The following is a 19,700-nucleotide window of genomic DNA, read 5'->3' on the forward strand; positions in this document are numbered from 1 at the left end:
CAAAGAATGAGACAGATGCTGACACAGAGCTCTGACATCATTAAGTGTTTGAACCAGCAAGTATTTATCTCCTCTAACCTCCTTTTACCCCAGGAAAATAACCCCCATTTATTTAAGCCACAGTGGGTAGGTTTGCAGTTACTTGAAGCCAAAAGCTCCCTCACCAATAGGATCGCTAAGTGGTATTTCCTAGAACAAAGAATATGCAAACAAAAACCTGCAAGAGGTGCTCTGGGACCAGCTGGGAATATAATTTTTTTTTCCCATTGTGCTAAGCACCAGAGTACTATTTTTAAAAACTCATATGGTGCTGTGATATATACATGAATCCCAAGCTTTTACACTTTGTACTCCACTTTAAATATCGTGGGTGAAACCAGGGAAGCACAATTAATTGCTCTTAAAAGTAAGCAATGGGGCTTCCCTGGTGGTGCAGTGGTTGAGAGTCTGCCTGCCGATACAGAGGACACGGGTTCTTGCCCCGGTCTGGGAAGATCCCACATGCCGCGGAGCGGCTGGGGCCCGGGGCCCCGGAAGTATCTTTTCCGACCACAACGCTATGAGACTAGATATCAACTACAGGAAAAAATCTGTAAAAAATATATACACGTGGAGGCTAAACAATACACTACTTAATAATCAAGAGATCACTGAAGAAATCAAAGAGGAAATCAAAAAATACCTAGAAACAAATGACAATGAAAACATGACGACTCAAAACCTATGGGATGCAGCAAAAGCAGGTCTGAGAGAGAAGTTGATAGCAATACAATCCTACCTCCAGAAACAAGAAACATCTCAAATAAACAACCTAACCTTACACCTGAGGCAATTAGAGGAACAAGAGAAAAAAAAAAAAAAAAAAAGTAAGCAACGTTGGATTCTTGACTTTGTTTTTTTTTGGTTTTTGTTGTTCTTTCAAAGGTTTTTTTTTCTAGGTCCTCTTAAAATTCTACTTTTCTTCAGGGCCATAATGACTGGGTGATGGATGTTGCCATTAGCAACAACAAGAAATGGATCCTGTCTGCTTCAAAGGTAAAAGTGGCCAACCTTTGAGTGACTTCAAATCTCTATCACATTTGTGAGAATTGGTGTTAGCAGAAGTGCATTGTCAAGTAAAATTCCTCAGTCTGAAGGACCGAGCAGCTCAGTCTGAAGGCTACACCTGGCCAGGCCGACCCTATCCAGGAAGCGGGAACGTGGGAAGTGGGTCCTTTGCTCGTATGGGAAGTTGCCAGGTAATTCTTTGCACAGTTGTCATTTGAACTTCATTGGAGCAAGGGCCTGTCCAGACTGGTAAGTGATGGAGCCAACAGGGGCCCTTGGAGGGAAAGGGGTCAGCTCGTGGGCAAGCAGACAACCCCGAGGTTCCAGGTGGGTCTTCCCTCGCTAGTCACTGCATCCTGGGATTCCCGTGCCAATGGCACATAACAGACAGCCCAGGATATCTCATGTGTGAGCACCAGAGAAGTGGGGTCCCACCTTGTCCCCCAACCTTTGTTAGAGCCATCTCATTCTCTAGGCTGGGGGTTTCTAGGTGTATAAAAATGTGGGCCAGACTCTGCCTGCCATGATCAACTTCTTAGAGAGCCAATGCAGGATACCGTCACACCTGACCAAAAAACCCATAATATTATAATACATAATAAAAATTATATGCCAATGTGTTGTTACTTTAGCATAAAAAATATGAAAAATATTGTCAATTATATCTCAGTAAAGCTGGAAAAAAGTAAAAATACAAGCCAAAGTATCAAAAGTGAGTGTTTATTTGAAATTATGTCTTATTTACTTTTCTGTTACATAAATGCTATTATTTAAACAAAACAACAACAGAACTAGTCAATAACAGTGATTAGTAGTAACAGATAGTAGGATAATTAAGCAAATATGGTTAAGAAAAAAGTATATTTTAGGGCTTCCCTGGTGGCGCAGTGGTTGAGAGTCCGCCTGCCGATGCAGGGGACACGGGTTCGTGCCCTGGTCCGGGAGGATCCCACATGCCGCGGAGCGGCTGGGCCTGTGAGCCGTGGCCGCTGAGCCTGTGCGTCCGGAGCGTGTGCTCCGCAACGGGAGAGGCCACAACAGTGAGAGGCCCGCGTACCGCAAGAAAAAAAAAAAAATTGAGCAGATCATACAGAGGGTTATATATAACCTCACCCTCCAGTTGCCACTTGCATTAAGTGTGGTATATTCATCACAATTGATGAACTAATATTGATATATTATTATTAATTACAGTCCATGGTTTAAGTTTCATTCTTTATGTTGTGTGGGTTTTGCCAAATGCATGTCATGTATCCACCATGACAGTATCCTACAGAACAATTTCACTGTCCTAAAAACTCCTTGTGCTGCACTTGTGCTGCATCCCTCCCCTTCTTCCCCAGAGCCCCTGGCGACCCCTGACCTTTTTACTGTCTCCATATTTTTGCCTTTCCCATAACGTTGTATAGTTGGAATCATACAGTATGTAGCCTTTTCAGACTGGCTTCTTTCACTTAGAAATTTGTATTTAAGGCTCCTCCATGTCCTTTTTGTGGCTTAACAGCTCATTTCTTTTTTTTTTTTTAATCACTGAATAATATTCTATCACATTAATGTACCACAGTTTGTTTATTCTCTTATTCAGGGACATCTTGGTTGCTTCCAGTTTGGGGGACGTGGGACTTCCAGTGCTAAGGCTAGGATGGTGCTAGAGAAACTGGGACAGTTGGTCACCCTAACTGTCCCTCTGCAGGTCGAAGCTGTCCACGTGTAACCTGGATGCCATGCCCCTCCCTGGGTCATCCAAGCCTAACAAGCCCATTTTGTGACTGCTGGTTTGCTGTTTTAACTTGTTTTAGGATAAGACCATGAGACTATGGAATATTGAAGAAATTGACCAAATTCCTTTGGTAATCGAATATAAAAAGGCCCGGGGCTTAAAGCTGAAACAGGTTGGTATTGGGTAAAATGAAGCCAAAAGAAGGCTTTCATTAGTTCCCTCTACAAATTTATTCTTTGAACAAACTGGGCAACTGGGGATAAAACTATGAACAAACAGATTGACATTTTTGCCCTGAGGGAGCTTACATTTCTAAAAGGGGAGACAAACAATGAATAAAGAAATTAGAAAAATATGTAGTAAGTCACATGATGATAAGTAGTTTGGAGGAAAATAACATAGGAAAGGGAACCGGGAGTGCTGGCAGTTGCAGCATTCTAAAAGGTGGTCAGGATAGGTCTCATTGAGAAGGTGACATTTGTTCAAAGACTTGAAGATAGTGAGGGAGTGAGCTGTGCAGCTCTTTTCAGGAAAGAACATCCCAGCAAAGGGGACAGCCCATGTGGAGACCCTGAGGCAGGAGTAAGCCTGGTGCTGAGGACTGGAGTGAGCAGGGTGGGTGGGAGGAGATGAGGCTGGAGGGAGTCCTGGAGGGAGGCTGGCACACAGCTGGACCCCGTGTGGGCCTCCTACGCTCCTGCAGCAGAACCTGGCCAGGTCTCCAGTGCCCCGTTTCCCGTGGATGGGGCTCAGGTCCTAATTCTCTAGTGGATGATCATGGTGGGTACATCTTCTGCTTCACCAGGTATTGCCAGGGCTGGCCCTGGGCAGTGGAGGCCAGTCCCTGCTGGGGCCTCGCACTGCAGGCACCTGGCTGCCACCTCAAGAGGCTGAGGAGTCCCTGCTGGGCCCTTGTGAATCCTGGAGCTCCCTAGGCCTGTCTCCACTCAGAAGGCCTGGCTGGGAGCCACTGCTTCTGGGGATGGCTAATTGGAGAATGGCACCGGGGGGCAGGGAGGTGAGGGGTGGGACCCAGGCGGAATCCCATCTTTGTGGCCAGCTGGTCCTCATGGCCTTTGTGGCCATGTCGGCCCTTAGGCCCTGGAAGCTGACTGGGTACAGAGCAGTGCTTGTGTCCACCTGCCACCTGGGGAGGGACCCAGGAGTTGCTTCCTCTGAGCCCTGCTGTTCTGGGCTTGGGTCGTGGGAAATGGTGCTGTAGAATAAGGCAGGTAAGGGATTGAATTTCCTTCTTGCAAAAGAAAGAAAAGAAAGAAACCTACCTGAAGCTGTAGCAAAGATGAGCTCGCTGCATTTGACTTGCTCTGATTCAATACGAGAAACTTCAGAGGCCACACTTCCCAGAAGACCTGCCCTGGGCGGGGTTGGCCCCATCTCTCCTGCAGGCTTTGGTGCCCTGGAGCGGGCAAGAGTGGCAGAGCACAGGGGCTTGGAGAGCCAGGGCAGGGGCTTGCCGCCTGCCGGCTCGTCTCAGGGGGACCGTGCTTTGGTGGGAGCCCCGAGAGACCTCTGCCCATGGCCTGAGAGCCCACCCCCTGGTGTTGCTCACTTGCTGGTGGGAAAATGTTGCAAGTGAGCTGTGCCACTGTATCCACTGTCCTCTGGGTGCTTCGGCTCAAAGGCAGAGGAGGATGCTCAGCACCTTCATCATCTAGAAAAATACTCCTGCTTTGTTCAGAAGTCTTGCCTACTTGATTCTCAAAAGTTAGGTGTCCCCAGGATGTCAGGGAGTTAGGATAGCCCCTCGGCCCTGTACTTTTGCTCTGCACAGAACAGAGGGTGAGGTTAGACACCCACCCCAAATCCTCAGCACCGTCAAGTGGCTTTCTACTCCTCCCCGCCACCCTGGGACCCCACAGCAGGGGACATGAGCTGGAAGGACCTGCATAGCTTTTGAGAAGGAAAAGAGCAGGAAGCCTGTGCTTATCCCCTCTCAGTGGCCTGCAATTTCTACCCTTGTGCACTTAAGAGCCCCAGAGATGGGAGGCAGCTCTTGCCTTGGCCCGCCCCAAGGCAGTTGGATCAGGGGGGAGAATTCTAACTGCATGCCTTGATCTCCTCTGATCAGCACCTCCTTTCTACTCTTTTAAAATATTTCATGTCAGTGTGAAGAATGTGACAGGCCTTTCTCCATCTACGAAAGTGACATCTTTTCTGAAACAGTCACCAAATGTGTGTTCTGCCGGATCGATGCAAAAGACTTGTCAACAGAGGCCTCACCATCATCAGAAGGGGAGGTCTCACTGTCAAGGGAGTGCAGCCTGGGTGAGGATGGCTGATGGCCACTGGAGCCTTTGGGTGACTCGAGCACAGGCCACCTGTCATATAGGTTTCGGGGCTCTGCACAGGCCTTTCTCTGGGGCCCCTCCCCGGCGGGTGGGCCTGTCAGGCTGGGGCAGGGGCCACGCTCTGGCTGGGCTCCCACCACTGTGCCGCCTCCTCAGCTCCACAGCCCCTTGGGGATCCCTCTGTCTTTAGTTTAGACGCAGAATAAATATAGATTCTTTTGGAAAACAAGTATGCATGTGCATTCTAGAAACATTTTTGTTCTTTCTAAATTCTATATCCTGGTGTCCATCCTGTCTCATTTTTGGAACACATTCTGGTCTCTGGATTTGTTTTGTTCTTTCTAAATTCTATGTCCTGGTGTCCATCCTGTCTCATTTTTGGAACACATTCTGGTCTCTGGATTTGCCCTGTAAAGCAGCCACAGCCTCTGAGGAAGTGTTTGTTGAATGAAGAGGAAGCTGTATAGCTCCATCTGTGGAGGGGACTGTACCGTGGCACTGTGGGTGCCTCCCTGGCTAATGCTCCCAGATGGTCACTGCTCAGAGCAGAGGAAGGTCTGGTTAGGCAAGTGGGTGGTGGGCATTTCCATCACAGAATACTTCTTGCTCTCCACCCCAGTTTCTTTACTTTCCAGAATGCCCATGCATGTGTACAGCCTCCTTCCTGCTTCCACACGTACAATGTAATCAATTACTTCACAAAGAGCAAGGTATCAGTTAAACATGAAGGGCTCCCTTTTCCATTTGGTATGGCTTACAGGATTTCCGTCAGATATCATTAGTATGCCCCTTGGTCCTTTTAAAAAAACTTAGTTGCAGGACTGATTTATTTAATGTTAATTGATTGGCATCTCACAATTCTGCCCATGAGCACCATAACCTGGTAGTCATTGCTTGGGCAGGTCCTATGCTTGGTGCTACCCTCCTTAGTCACAACCAGGATGACTGCCCAGCTTCAGCAGGCTGTTCAGTATTTATCCATGAATTTACATGAATGATGCATGAACGTGGCAAAACTCCACTGCATCAGCCTCCCAACAATTGGGCTCTTTTTGGAAGCGAAGTCTTATCACTTCTCTGGCACATGAAGACGTACATAGGTGTATTCTTCCTCACTGCTGTGGAGGATGTCTGGTCTGCATCCACTGTCCCCAGGGATGGGCAGTTAGGTTGCTTCTCGTTTTTTGCTATTACAAACAATGCTGGAGTGAACCTTCTTGTGTACATACTTGTGCAGAGACCTACATTTCTGTGGATTAGGCTCTCCCACTGGAGAAATCGCTGGGTCAATGGATTAGCAGGTTTTGGTTTTGTTGCTGCTCAAAGGCACTCTAAAAAGTGTTGTGACGAAGTGGCTGATGTGTCTGAGTGAGGAGCCCCAGAGGGGCAAGTGAGACGCCTGAGTGGGGAGGGCTTTGCCTTCCTCTGGCAGCGGAAACCTGCCACGTACCGTGTTGATGCTCTAAGGCCAGCGGCCTGGGCCCCTTTTAAGCTCTTGATCGTTCAGTGCCTGCTCAGGGTCTCTTCAGTGCCCCCGGACTCTCCCCGTGCTCAGGGTCCGCGGAAGAGGCCCAACTGAAGCTATGGGTCTGGTTTCCACCGGCGGGCGGGCGGATGAGCCCCCAGAGCTGACGGCGCCGGAGACCCCGGTGGTCAGCGTGCGGCCGAGGTGGGCAACCGGCCTCCCAGGCTGAGGGCGCCAGTGTGATGGGTCCGACACGTGGTCACTGCGGGACCACGGCCGGGTTGAGCCCTGATCCAACGCTGGGGAGCCGGCAGCCCGGCCGCGCTAGCGGGCCCTGGATCTCCGGACCGGGCCGGGGCTCGGCCTCACCGGACAGCGTGCGTCAGTTCTGGAGGGCCGAAGACCAGATTTTGCGCGAGCATCCCCTAAAGATGGGCCACCCTGGCTCCACGCCTGGGGCGGACACTGCGACACAAGGAAGAGAGCCGGCCCGGGCCCGCCCACTGCTCCCTGCCCGAGCTTCCGGCTTCCGAGTACAACTCTTCGGTCGAAGCCGCCTGTGACTAGGACCTTACACAGCGCATGCGCCAGCCGCCGACAAAACTGGTGCGCGTGCACGCAGCCTATACAGTAAATGGTGATGAGAAACAGACTCTCGCGGTAGTTGTGCGGGCGGCGCCGTGGCTTAGTTGGTTAAAGCGCCTGTCTAGTAAACAGGAGATCCTGGGTTCGAATCCCAGCGGTGCCTCAACCGAGCGTTCCGGCTCTCTTTTTACCCACGCCCTGTTTTGCTCTGCGCCCCTACCCAGTTCCCCCTCGCTTTGAGGGTGTGAGGGGCAGCTGAAGAAGCCAATTTAATGCCCCCCTGCCCGCGGCGGTGTGGGGCGCTGACCCTCCTCGGAGTCAGCCCCTAACGTTTCCTTGAGCTGCGGGGCATCCTTGACTCGGCCTCCGGAGCAGAGGGGACGTCTCCTGGAGGCGGCGCGGGACTCCCCGGGTGCCGTGGGAACACTCCTGGGGTTAGAGATGCCCCGCAGGGCGAGCAACCTGCCCAGGTTCCGCCGCCGCTACGTTGCGAGGCCGAGCCCGGGCACTTCTCCGTCGATTTCTTCCGGAAGCGGCCGACTGGACCTGACACCTCTCACATAGGCCTGCTGACTTACTCCCCTCTCTCCAGCCGTGCGATCCGGATCATCATTCCCCAGACTGAAGACTGGGGCTTGCAGAGGTCAAGTGAGGCCCAAAGTCACGGGCGCCTGGGAGAGCGGAGGATTGAACCCGGCCAGCGTGACCCTCAGGCTGATGAAAGAATGAAATTTCCAGGGAGGGAAGCTGGAAATTTGGGACTTCCTGTGCCAAATTTAGAGCCGGCTTCTCCAGAGGGCCCGGTGTGAGGCTGAAATCTAAGGCCCGGGGCTGCACAAGTAGACGGTTGTGGGTCCTGATCCAGAGAAATTGCATCGGAGTCTCTGGGGGTGCAGTGAGGTATTGGACTTAAAAGTTACCCAGGAATTCTCATGTCAAACGAAACAAAATTCAAGTCAGATGTAACAGGACAGTCCCAACAAGCTGCAGAAATTGCAGTTATGGTATCAGCCTGTGTTCCCAATAGACCACCTGCCCCAGAAGCAGCTCCTTTTTCTCCTCCCACAGGTGTGAGTTTAGTGTGTGTGTGTGTGTGTGTGTGTGTGTGTGTATCCTCCCTCTTCTTTGGGGGTCAGTTCTTGCCCTTTGCAGCTTGGTTGTTTTTGATTGGCGTTGCACAGGAGAACCTGTAGGGATACTTTGAAGCTTTGCATTTCTGTTGGGAGCATCCTCCTAATCCAACTGGAGATGTGTTTATTGGTAATAAGGCTTGAGACATTGTGACGCTGGGTGTTTTTGGTTTTTTTTCTGGCTCATCTTTACTGCTAGCCTGAGGTATTCCAGGTCAGTTTTGAGCATTTACCTATTAGGTGGCTAAGGGGAGATGTTGGTTGTGGGTGTGAGTCTGGGTCTTAGGGAGGGTCAGCTGGAGAAAAGCATTTGCGTGCAGCAGTTAACTTTGAAGGTGTTGCAAAGGTGAGCCCTCCTGGGCAGTGAGCAAAGCCAGAAAAGACAAATAGGCCGAGTCCACCCTTCCTTCTTTTCTTTAAAAATACCTTGCTATTCCTGCTTAGGGCCTTTCTGCTTGCTGTGCCCTGTGCTTGGAATGCTGTTTCCTGCACCTTTTGCAGAAATGGGTCTTTGTCATCTCCTGGCCTTTAGCAAGTGTATCACCTCTTTGGGAGGCCTCCCCTCACCATGCTCTGTCCAGGAGTCTCTGCCACCCCCCCAGGCCAGCGTCCAATACCTCATCCTGCTTATTTCCTTTACAGCCTTTTCACAGTCTGAAATCATCTTGTCTATTGTCCATTTTCTCAAAGAGAATTAAGCCCCGAGAGGTGGGGAGCCACATATGTCTATTTACCTAATGGTTCTTGGAATATAATAGGCATTTGTGGACACATGACTTTTAAAAAATTGGTCACATTCTCTTGATTGGATTATGCATTTTGAGGGTTTTTTGGACAGCTAGCCTGTCTTTTCAAATGCTGTAAGGCAGCAGTTCACAAAATGTGGTTCATGGACCCCTAGGGGTCCCTAAGACTCTTTCAGGCGGTCAAATCATGTGCTACAGCAGTCCGCTGTCACCTGAGCAGGAATCAAGGCAGTGGCACCAGGGGGCCCTAGTTGTCATTATATTTATTCTTCACTACCACACTTTCACAGAAAAAAAAAATTTCCCTTAAGAATGTGCTTATGAAGCAGTAAGCATTATTAATTTTATTAAATGTTAACACAAGTACTTTTAATATTTTGTGTGAGGAAATGGGCAGTAGGCAGAAAGCACTTCTGCCGAGTACCGAGGTACAGTGGTTGTTCTGAGAAAAAGTACTTGTGTGATTGTCAGCTGACAAGACCATGTTTTTCGTGGAACACCATTTCTACTTGAGAAGATAACTGGCAGGCAAACTATGCTTATTCAAACTTGGGTATTTAATAGACATTTTCTTGAAAATGAATAAAGTGAACCTACCACTTCAAAGAAAACAACTGACAGTATTTGTTGCCAACAATAACATCTGAATTTCCAAGTGAAAACTAAAATTTTAGAAAGGTTTTATACACCATCATGAGTTTGACAGTTTTCCAATATTTAAAATCTTTCTGATGAGATTTGTGGTTATATTAATGAATATATACTTTTGACATTGTATAATGAGATATGTCAACGTTTGGAAGATATGCGTAATTCAGTGAGCCAATATTTTCCAAATGACCGATGCATGATCCATTTAAAGAGGACAGTCTACCAGTGTATTTTAATGTAACAGAGTACGTAAAGTTCATTGGTACGGTTTCAGATTCCACACTACCATTTACTCAGTTCTGGTGTAGTATAAAAGAAGAATATCCACAATTTTCTGGAAAAGGCTATTAAAATACTCCTCCCTTTTCCATCTATGGAAAGGACATATGAGGACATATTTTCTTTACTTCAACCAAAATAACATATCACAACAGACTGAATGCAGGAGTGGATATGACAATTTAGCTGCTTTCTGTTAAACCCAACATAAAAGAGATTTGCAAACTGTAAAACAGGGCCATCCTTCTCACTCAATTTTGTTTTATTTTGTAAATAGTTTCATAAAAAATGTTATTTAACATGTAATGGGCTTATTATTGTTATGTTAAAATGAATTAATACATATTTTAAATTTTTCTCAGTTTTAATTTCTAATATCTCAAATATTGATAGATATTCCAAATAAACAAAAACGTATCTGGGATCCTCAATAATTTTTAAGAGTACAAAGAGATCTCAAGATAAACAATTGAGAACCACTGTTTTAATGCAAAAGCTTTTGGATCCTTGAAAGGTTTTAAGAGAGGCAGAATAAGTGAGAGTACTGGGGTGTGTGTGAGGGGTTGCAAGCATTCCCCTCAACCCAATGAATCCACTTCTTTGAATTATGGTGACTGTGGGTTGGAATGTGGTGACAGCACCGTTTTCACTGATTGGTGACTCCTTTGATAGTGTTGAGTGAATTGTCTTGATTAGATGACAAAGTTATGATTTAAGTAAAGTTTTGAAATCATACCAATTCATCCTCCTGATGAAAGTTCAAATAAGAAATGTATAGACCATAATAGGTGAGAAGCAGTGTAGTGTTATAGTTAACACAGACTCTGGAACCAGGCTGCTTTGCCATGTACTAGCTGTTAGCTGTGTGTATTTGTTACCAGTGATAAACTCTGGGCACATTTCTTATCTTCTCTGTGACTCAGTTTCTGCACATGTAAAATGGAAAGTATAATAATAATTACCTCATTTGGTTGTCCTAAGGACTAAATGAGTTATTTTCATAACTTATTTTCATGACCTTAGTTCACATAGAGAAAGTGTTTCATAAGGGTTTAATGTTAGGTCTTCAACTGATTGGATGAGGCCCACCCATATTAGGGAGTAATATGCTTTACTCAGTTGATATGCTTTACTCAGTATTTACCCAGTAATTAACTTACTCAGTAATTACTCAGTAATATGCTTTACTCAGTCTACCAATTCGAATGCTAATTTCAGCCAGAAACACCCTCACAGACATACCCAGAATAATGTTTGATCAAACATCTAGCCACCCTGGTGACCCAGTCAAGTTGACACATAAAATTATCCCCCCTAAAAAACCCATATCCCTTAATTATGAGGGTTCTAATTTCTCCACAGCCTTGACAACACTTATTATTACCTTTTTATAGCCATCCTAGTATGTTTGAAGTGGTATCTCACTGTGATTTTGATTTGCATTTTTCTAATGACTAATGATGCTGAGCATCTTTTCATGTGCTTGTTGGCCATTTGTATATCTTCTTTGGAGAAATGTCTATTCAGATCCTTTGCCCGTTAAAGGATTAATGGGTTATTTGTCTTTCTATTATTGCACTGTAATTATTCTTTCTATACTCTAGATACAAGTCCGTTATCAGATATATGATTTACAAATATTTCGACCCATTCTGTGAGTTTTCACTGTCTTCATACTGTCATTTGAAGTTCAAAAATTTGTAATTTTGATCAAGTCTAATTTATCTGTTTTTTTTCCTTTTTTGCTTATGCTTTTGGTGTCTAAGATTGCATTGCTAAATCCAAGGTCATAAAGTTTTAAATTACGTTTTTTTCTAAGGGTTTTAAATTTTTTGCTTTTACATTTGGGTCTCTGATCCATTTTGAGTTAATTTTGTATATCATGTGAAGTAAGGGTCTAACTTCATTATTTTGCATGTGGATATCCTGTTGTCTCAGCACCATTTATTGAAAATCAATTGACCATAAATATGAGTGCTTATTTCTGGATTCTCAGTCCTATTCCATTGATCTATATGTCTGTCCTTATGTGAGTATCACACTGTTTTGATAACTGCAGCTTTGTAGTAAGTTTTGAAATTGGGAAGTTTGAGTCCTCCAACTTAATTCTCTTTGAGATAGTTTTGGCTACTCTGGGTCCCTTGAATTTACATATGTATTTTAGAATGTTTTTCAATTTCTGCAAAGAAGCCAGCTGGGATTTTGATAGGGATTACTTTGGATTCATAGATCATTTTGGGGAGTATTGCCACCTTAACAATAGTAAGTCTTCCAATCCATGAACATGTCATGTCTTTCCCGTTATTCAGGTCTTCTTTAATTTCTTTCAACAATTTTTTTTTTTTTTTTTTTTTTTTTTCAGAGTATCATTTTGCACTTCTTCTGTTACATTTATTCCCAAGTATTTTCTTCTTTTTGATGTTATTGTAAATGGAATTGTTTTCTTAATTGCTTTTTCATATTGTTCATTGCAAATGTATAGAAATACGATTGGTTTTGTATTTTAATCTTATATCCTGAAACCTTGCTGAACTTGTTTATTAGTTCTAATACTTTTTTAGTGAGTTCCTTTGGACTTTTAATATACAAATCATGTATTCTGTGAATAATTTTACTTCTTTTTTCCATTCTGGATGTCTTTTATTTCATTTTTGTGCCTAATTGCTTTGGCTAGATCCTCCAGTACAACTTTTTTTTAATTAATTTATTTTATTTATTTATTTTTGGCTACTTTGGGTCTTTGTTGCTGCGTGCGGGCTTTCTCTAGTTGCGGCGAGTGGGGGCTACTCTTTGTTGTGGTTCGTGGGCTTCTTATTGTGGTGGCTTCTCTTGTCGGGGAGCATGGGCTCTAGGTGCATGGCGTTCAGTAGTTGTGGCTCGTGGGCTCCAGAGCACAGGCTCAGTAGTCATGGTGCAAGGGCTAATTTGCTCTGTGGCATGTGGGATCTTCCCAGACCGGGGCTCAGAACCCACGTCCCCTGCATAGGCAGGCGGATTCTTAACCACTGCGCCACCAGGGAAGTCTCTTCAGTACAATACTGAATAGAAGTGGTGAGAGCACACATCCTTGTCTTTTTGTCTTAGGGACAAAGCATCCAGTCTTTCACCATTAAGTATGAGGTTAGCTGTGGATTTTTCATAGATGCCTTTTATGAGGCTGAAGAAGTTCTCTTCTAGTCCTAGTTGGTTGAGTGTATTTATCATGAGATGGTGTTGGATTTTGTCAAATGCTTTTTCTGCATCTGTTGAGATAATTATGTGGTTTTTGTAGATGCAATCAATATTTATCTCTCATTCTGTCATTTGCCTTTGAACTTTGTTACAGAGTCTTTTGTCTTTTCATTTATTTATGTCCTCTTTCAAGTCCTTTGGTCAGTTTACACTGTCCCTAATCTAGGTCTTGTATTATTTCTCGCTGGGTTTATTTCTAGGTATGGTGAGTGGGATAATTTTCCTATTATTTTAAAATTCCTGTACTCCTGCTGTGTAAGAATGCCCTTGATATTTGGATGTGGCTTTTTACAGTCTTTTTTTTAAAAAAAATAGATTTATTTATTTATTTTTGGCTGCGTTGGGTCTTCATTGCTGCATGTGGGCTTTCCCTAGTTGTGGCAACCGGCGCTACTCTTCATTGCGGTGCACAGGCTTCTAATTGCAGTGGCTTCTCTTTGTTGCAGAGCACAGGCTCTAGGCGAGCGGGCTTCAGTAGTTGTGGCACACGGGCTTCAGTAGTTGTGGCTCTCAGGCTTTAGAGCGCAAGTTCACTAGTTGTGGCACACGGGCTTATCTGCTCCACGACATGTGGGATCTTCCCGGACCAGGGCTGGAACCCGTGTCCCCTGCATTGGCAGGCGGATTCTTAACCACTGCACCACCACGGAAACCCCTGGATGTGTCTTTTTAAAGCAGCCCTGTTGCCTGACTCTCTTACAGTTTGCTTATAGTCCCTTCAACATTTTGTTAGATTTTTGGGCAGATTCTGGGTTGTGCAAATAGGGATATTGAATGATAAATTTAATCTTAAGGGGGGAAAAAAACGATAACTTACAAACCAGAAAGAGATATCTGTAATACATAATTTTTGGCAGAGGAAGGGCCCAGTGGGGTTAGCAGAACAGTAGAAATTATGTCATCTTATCAGAATTTGAAAAGCCAAGTTATCAACAATCCAAGTATTTATCCAAGAAAAATCAGTATTTAGCAAGAGAAATTAAAACAATATCCACAAGAAGACTTGCACACAAATGTTCACAGATGCTCTAAGTACAATAACAAAAACTGGGACCAGCCCAGCTGTCTGTCACAGGAGATAAACTGCGGCATATCCAGGCCGTGGACTTCTACAGAGTAACCAAAAGGAATGGACTTCTGATACTTACATCCATGTGTGTGAAATCTCACATTGGGCAGAGTAAAACAGTACAGAATTTATGATTCTATTTACATAAAACTTGAGAAAGTGCCAGTTAATCATAGGGACAGTAGATTAATAGTTACCTATATGGTGGAGGGATTGACTGAGAAGGGGCACCAAAGAAAGCTTTTTGGAGTGATGACAGTGCTCTTTATCTTGGTAGGGGTATGTATTTATCAAAACATTTATTTATTTATTTATTGTGGCAATCTTTGAAAAAATTTTATTGAAGTATATTTGATTCACAATGTTGTGTTCAATTTCTGTTATACAGCAAAGTGACTCAGTTATACATATATATATATATATATTCTTTTCCATTATGGTTTATCAAGGATATTGAATAGTTCCCTGTGCTATACAGTAGGACCTTGTTGTTTATCCATTCTATATATAATAGTTTGCATCTGTTAATCCTAAACTCCCAATCTTTCCCTCCCCCAGGCAACCGCAAGTCTGTTCTCTATGTCTGAGAGTCTGTTTTGTTTCACAGATATGTTCATTTGTGTTGTATTTTAGATTCCACATATAAGTGATATCATATGGTATTTGTCTTTTCTTTCTGGTTTACTTTGCTTAGTATCTCTAGGTCTATCCATGTTGCTGCAAATGGCATTATTTCATTCTTTTTAATGGCTGAGTACATTCCATGGTGTGTGTATATATATATATGTGTGTGTGTGTGTGTGTGTGTGTGTGTATATATACCACATCTTCTTTATCCATTCATCTGTCGATGGACATTTAGGTTGCTTCCATGTCTTGGCTAATGTAATTAGTGCTGCTATGAACACAGGAGTGCATGTATCTTTTTGAATTATAGTTTTGTCTGGGTATACGCAAGAGTGGGATTGCTGGATCCTATGGCAACTCGAGTTTTTTGAGGAATTTCCATAATATTCTCCATAGTGGCTGCGCTAATTTACATTCCCACCAAGAGTGTAAGAGGGTTCCCTTTTCTGGGTGTGGCAAGTTTTGAGGGTTACCTTTAGGGAGTCAAGAAGTAAAGCCTGGTGCTTAGTAAAGCAGCCCTCAGTTAGCCAGTGGTGGCCTTTGATCTCTAGAATACCTTGGAACTTGATGGGGGGAGGGTGTCCGGACTTCCAGTGACTGTCCAAAGGTAAGCATGTTAGGTTCTTCCACTAATAAAGTGATGGCAGCTACTGCCCAAAGGCAGCCAGGCCAACCTCGGGCCACAGAATCTAATTGTTTGGAAAAATAACGTAGCTTCTGTATTAGGACTCCCAGAGCTGTCCCCTGCTTTTCAGCCATGTACAAAATGAATGGCTTTTTAAAATCGGGGAGACCCAGAGCAGGAGCATTAGTGAGGACCTGTTTGATACTATTAAGAGCCTTTTCCTGTTCCCCAGTCCAAAGTAATGGTGCTGTATCAGGGCTTTTAGTGGTTTCATATAGGGGCTTAGCCATTAGCCCAAATCCTGGGATCTAGATTCTGCAAAACCCTGCCATGTCTAAAAAGGTATGGAGATGTTTCTTTGTCTTTGGGGCACCGAGACCTAATATAGTTTGTTTTCTATCTTGAGACAGCTGTCTTCTTCCAGAGTTTATAATGTAACCCAGGTATATAACTTGTTGCTTTGAGATTTGTGCCTTTTTCTGGGAGACCCTGTAACCCTGGGCCCCAAGGAAATTAAGAACTTCAATGATGTTCTCCTCTGAGGCTTCCATGGTAGGGCTACATATTAATATATCATCCACATACTGTAGAATAGCCCTTTCTTTTAGGCATATTTCCCTTAGTTCCTTTCCTAGGGCCTGGTTGAACAAATGTGGGTTGTCCCAAAACCCCTGTGGTAGTACTGTCCAGATGCATTCTTTCATCTGGCCCGAGTGGGAATTAGCCCACTTGAAGGCAAACAGATATTGTGAGGGGGGATGAACTGGGATGTAAGAGAAGGTAGCCTTGAGATCCAGCACAGCAAACCATTTAGCATTTTCAGGGACTTGGGCTAGTACGTTATAAGGATTGGCCACAAGGGGGTGAATAGGGACCACGACATCTTTTACTGCTCAGGTCTTGCACCGTCCTGTATCACACATTTGGCTTAACTGGCAGAATAGGGGTATTGCATTGAGACTGACAGGGCACCAAGAGGCCATGTCTTAACTATTTATGAGGGATTGTAACCCCTTTTTTCCTCTAACCTTATGGGATATTGTCTCTTGTTAGGGTAAGTGGCTTCTGGCTTAAGGCTAATTTCCGCAGGTTGGGCATTTATGGCCCTCCCAGGGACTCCTTTGTCCCAAGCTGTAGTTATTCTACTGCTTGTAGAATATGGCTGGGAATAGGCCCTTCCTCTTCTTGTTGATCTACCTTAGCCGGGGTCAAGATAAGGGACTGCTCGGGGCCTCCTAACCATAATATGGCCTTGAGAGAGCCCAGAAGATCTCTCCCCAGTAGTGGGGTAGGACACTCAGGCCCAACTAAAAAGCCGAGTGATATCAAATGCTGCTCAAATTGGCAAGTGAGAGGCCCAGTAAAGTACCGGGTGCGAGGCTTTCCATCAACACCCGTCACTGTGCAGCTTTTAGAGGAAGAGGCGCAGCATGAGAAATCAGGACAGAATAAATGTCTCCTGTATCAATTTAAAAAATTGATCTTCCTACCTGCTACATCAAGGACCACTGGGGCTCCTCGATGGAGATAGACATCTCACGGGAGGAGCTGCCAGAATCCCTGGGCTGCCTCAGTCTTCCAGCATGGCCATCTCAAGAGCAGGAGCCCCCCTTCCCCTTGGGGACCGTGGGCATTCCCATCTCCAATGACCGGTCTGTTTGCAGACTGGGCTTGGCCCAGGGGTCTCCCTCTGGTACTCAGGGGCCCAGTGGCCAGTTGACTTACATTTGAAGCATTCCCCCTTGTTGGTCTCATCTCCGGACTGATGGCTGAACCTTCTTTCACCCTTTGGGTTGCTCTGAAGTTGCAAGGCATGGCTGACAGCAATGGCTATCAGTTTAGCTTGAACCTTGGCCTGCCTTTTTTCATGTTCAGTTCTTTCCTCCTCCTCAGTTTATTGTGATGATTAGATATCCCAAAGGCTACCTCTAGGAGTTGTGACATAGGGGTTTGAGGGCCTAATTGTAACTTTTGGAGTTTTTGCCTAATATCAGGGGCAGACTGACTGGTAAAGTGTTGTCCCAGCAGGGATTGGCCCTTGGGAGTGGAGAGGTCTCTGTTAGTGGATTTTCTAACAACCTTCCACAAGCTGTCCCTGAAAGAGAATGGGTTTTTTCTTCCTCATGGGTAACTTCCTTGACCTTTTCATAGTTGACTGGCTTCCAAATACACTTTCTCATTCCTTCTAATAGGCACTGGACCTTGTGATTCTCGGCCCTTTCCCCCCCAGGGGATTATAATCCCAAGTGGGCTCCTGATTTGGGACTGTGTCCCCACCCACATCATAAATGTTAGATTGGTCCCTGGTGAGCTGGTCAGCGTGTCCCTGCCAGAATTCCTGGGCTGCCTCAGAAAAAGAGAATCTTTTGCTTCTCTTCATGGGTACAGGAGGTAGAAGAGACAATTTGGATGTCCCTCCAAGTTAAATCAAGGGCCAGGGTTAGAGCTTGAAATCCTCCGTGAATCTAATCCCAGAGGTGTTTCTTCTGACTTAGAAGGGGATGCTCCCGTGTTGAGCAAACTTGAATCCAAGGATCCGAGTCAAGGCACCAAGGGCCCTAAGTCTGGACCCGGAGGCTAGGTTGGCTGGTGGGTTCGGGCCACCTCCCCAGCCCCCTGTGGGCCCAATTCCTCCTTTGACTGTGGCGCATGGAACCACCAAGAATGAACTCTCCCACCTCGTACTTGATCCCGAAAGACTCAAAACTCATTTAATTGTACACTTAAGATGTAAGTATTTTACTGCATGAGAGTTAATCTCAATTAAAATATTAAAATAATCAAAGTCATGTTAGCAGCAATCCGGATCTTCACCCCAGTCTGCCCTACCAGCTCCATGCAGATTTCACTCTTCCTGCCTATTGCCTGTGTCCTCATGGCGGGCCAGGCCTCCATCTGGGGGCTGTGTTATCACCCCCTATTTCTACCTCCTGTGTAATTCCAGCTTAAGGGGCTCCAGATAGGGGTTCATCTGGGCCAGGAGGACAGAGATGTGCACAGCCCATTAGCTGCTTCCTGGGAAGGGTTTCACATTTAATGATCATCTGGAGGCCTCAGCCTTGGGGATGAACCTGCTGACAGCCTCTGGGGAAGAAGCCTGACTGTCAGGGAAGGGCCCAGGGCTGGGTCTCCACTGTGCTGGGTTCTCAGCTGGGGGAGACAAAATCAGTCATGAATTTCTCTTACCCCAGCTCTGCTCAATCATGTGGTTATTTTTATCAATCAAACTGTACTGTTGAATGTATTTGTACAAATTATAAGATTTTATTATTTAACTTAATAGGTAACTAATACAGAAACAGAAAAAAACATTTCACACCGCATTATATTTCTTATAATTAATTAGACTATATTTTAATACAAAAACTCATCAAAATTTCACTTAAACTCAGCAAACACGAAGTATCTACTAGGCGTAGAATGATTTATTTACTCTGTGCTCTGGATGCTGTAACAGGAGGCTGGAAGGTCTGGGTCGGGGGCTAATGCAGGCTGGAGGGGCATTAAGCTGGGGAGGAAAGGGTAGGTGTAAGAATTAGTGTGGACTGGTTTCCAGCCTTGATGTTTTTGTTCCTCACCGGTCTGTGCCCCTGAGATCCTCCATCACTTCCCTCTGAACAGAGAGTGGCTTCTTAGAAGGCTGTTGCAATCAGTTATTTATTTTGTTTTATTTATTTTATTTTATTTTTAATTGAAGTCTAGTTGACTTACAATGTTGTGTTAATTTCCGCTGTGCAGCAAAGTGATTCCATTATACATGTATATGCATTCTTGTTTTTATATGCTTTTCCATTATGGTTTATTACAGGACATTGAATATAGTTCCCTGTGCTATACAGTAGGACCTCGTTGCTTGTATTTTAAACAGTAAAACGGTACGAAATCAGCCACTAGCTGTGCTTGCTCTGCTATGTGCATCAGATTACCTGGCATACCTGTGTGTACCTGGGACTGAGTTGCATCAAGGAGCGTGGGAACCTTGCTTTAAGGAGGGTTCTGGAGGCCAGTTGATGCTCCAGGGAGCGACTCTGCTGATGAATTCCTCAGCAGAGCTTCCTCAAGTCAGCCCCAAGGGCACATAGCTAAGGGTGGCCTCAGAGGTGGAGGCCATCCTGGGATGGCTGCCAGGCCAGTGACTCAGTAAATCCATACCTATGAGAACCAAGCCCTGGAGTAAGGCCAGGCTGATCAGTTTCATGGTGGAGGTGCACCTCTG

The 19,700-nt window shown here is 45.1% G+C and overlaps 1 protein-coding gene and 1 non-coding gene across 2 annotated transcripts in view; both read left to right on the forward strand.

The window, feature by feature from the left end:
• Nucleotides 1-4,062, forward strand: part of WDR88 (WD repeat domain 88) — a 38,427-nt gene extending 34,365 nt beyond the window's left edge. Inside the window, exons 9-11 of the mRNA XM_007471090.1 lie at nt 967-1,035; nt 2,847-2,939; nt 4,030-4,062. Coding sequence (XP_007471152.1) covers nt 967-1,035; nt 2,847-2,939; nt 4,030-4,062 — 195 coding nt within the window. The remainder of the gene's footprint in view (nt 1-966; nt 1,036-2,846; nt 2,940-4,029) is intronic.
• A 3,153-nt stretch (nt 4,063-7,215) lies between these two features.
• On the forward strand, nt 7,216-7,289 carry TRNAT-AGU (transfer RNA threonine (anticodon AGU)). Its single transcript has one exon. It is a non-coding gene; the product is annotated as a tRNA-Thr (tRNA).
• The last annotated feature ends 12,411 nt before the right edge of the window (nt 7,290-19,700 follow it).

This window comes from Lipotes vexillifer, unplaced genomic scaffold (assembly GCF_000442215.2).
Source record: "Lipotes vexillifer unplaced genomic scaffold, Lipotes_vexillifer_v1.1 scaffold182, whole genome shotgun sequence".
NCBI classification, from domain to species: Eukaryota; Metazoa; Chordata; class Mammalia; order Artiodactyla; family Lipotidae; genus Lipotes; species Lipotes vexillifer.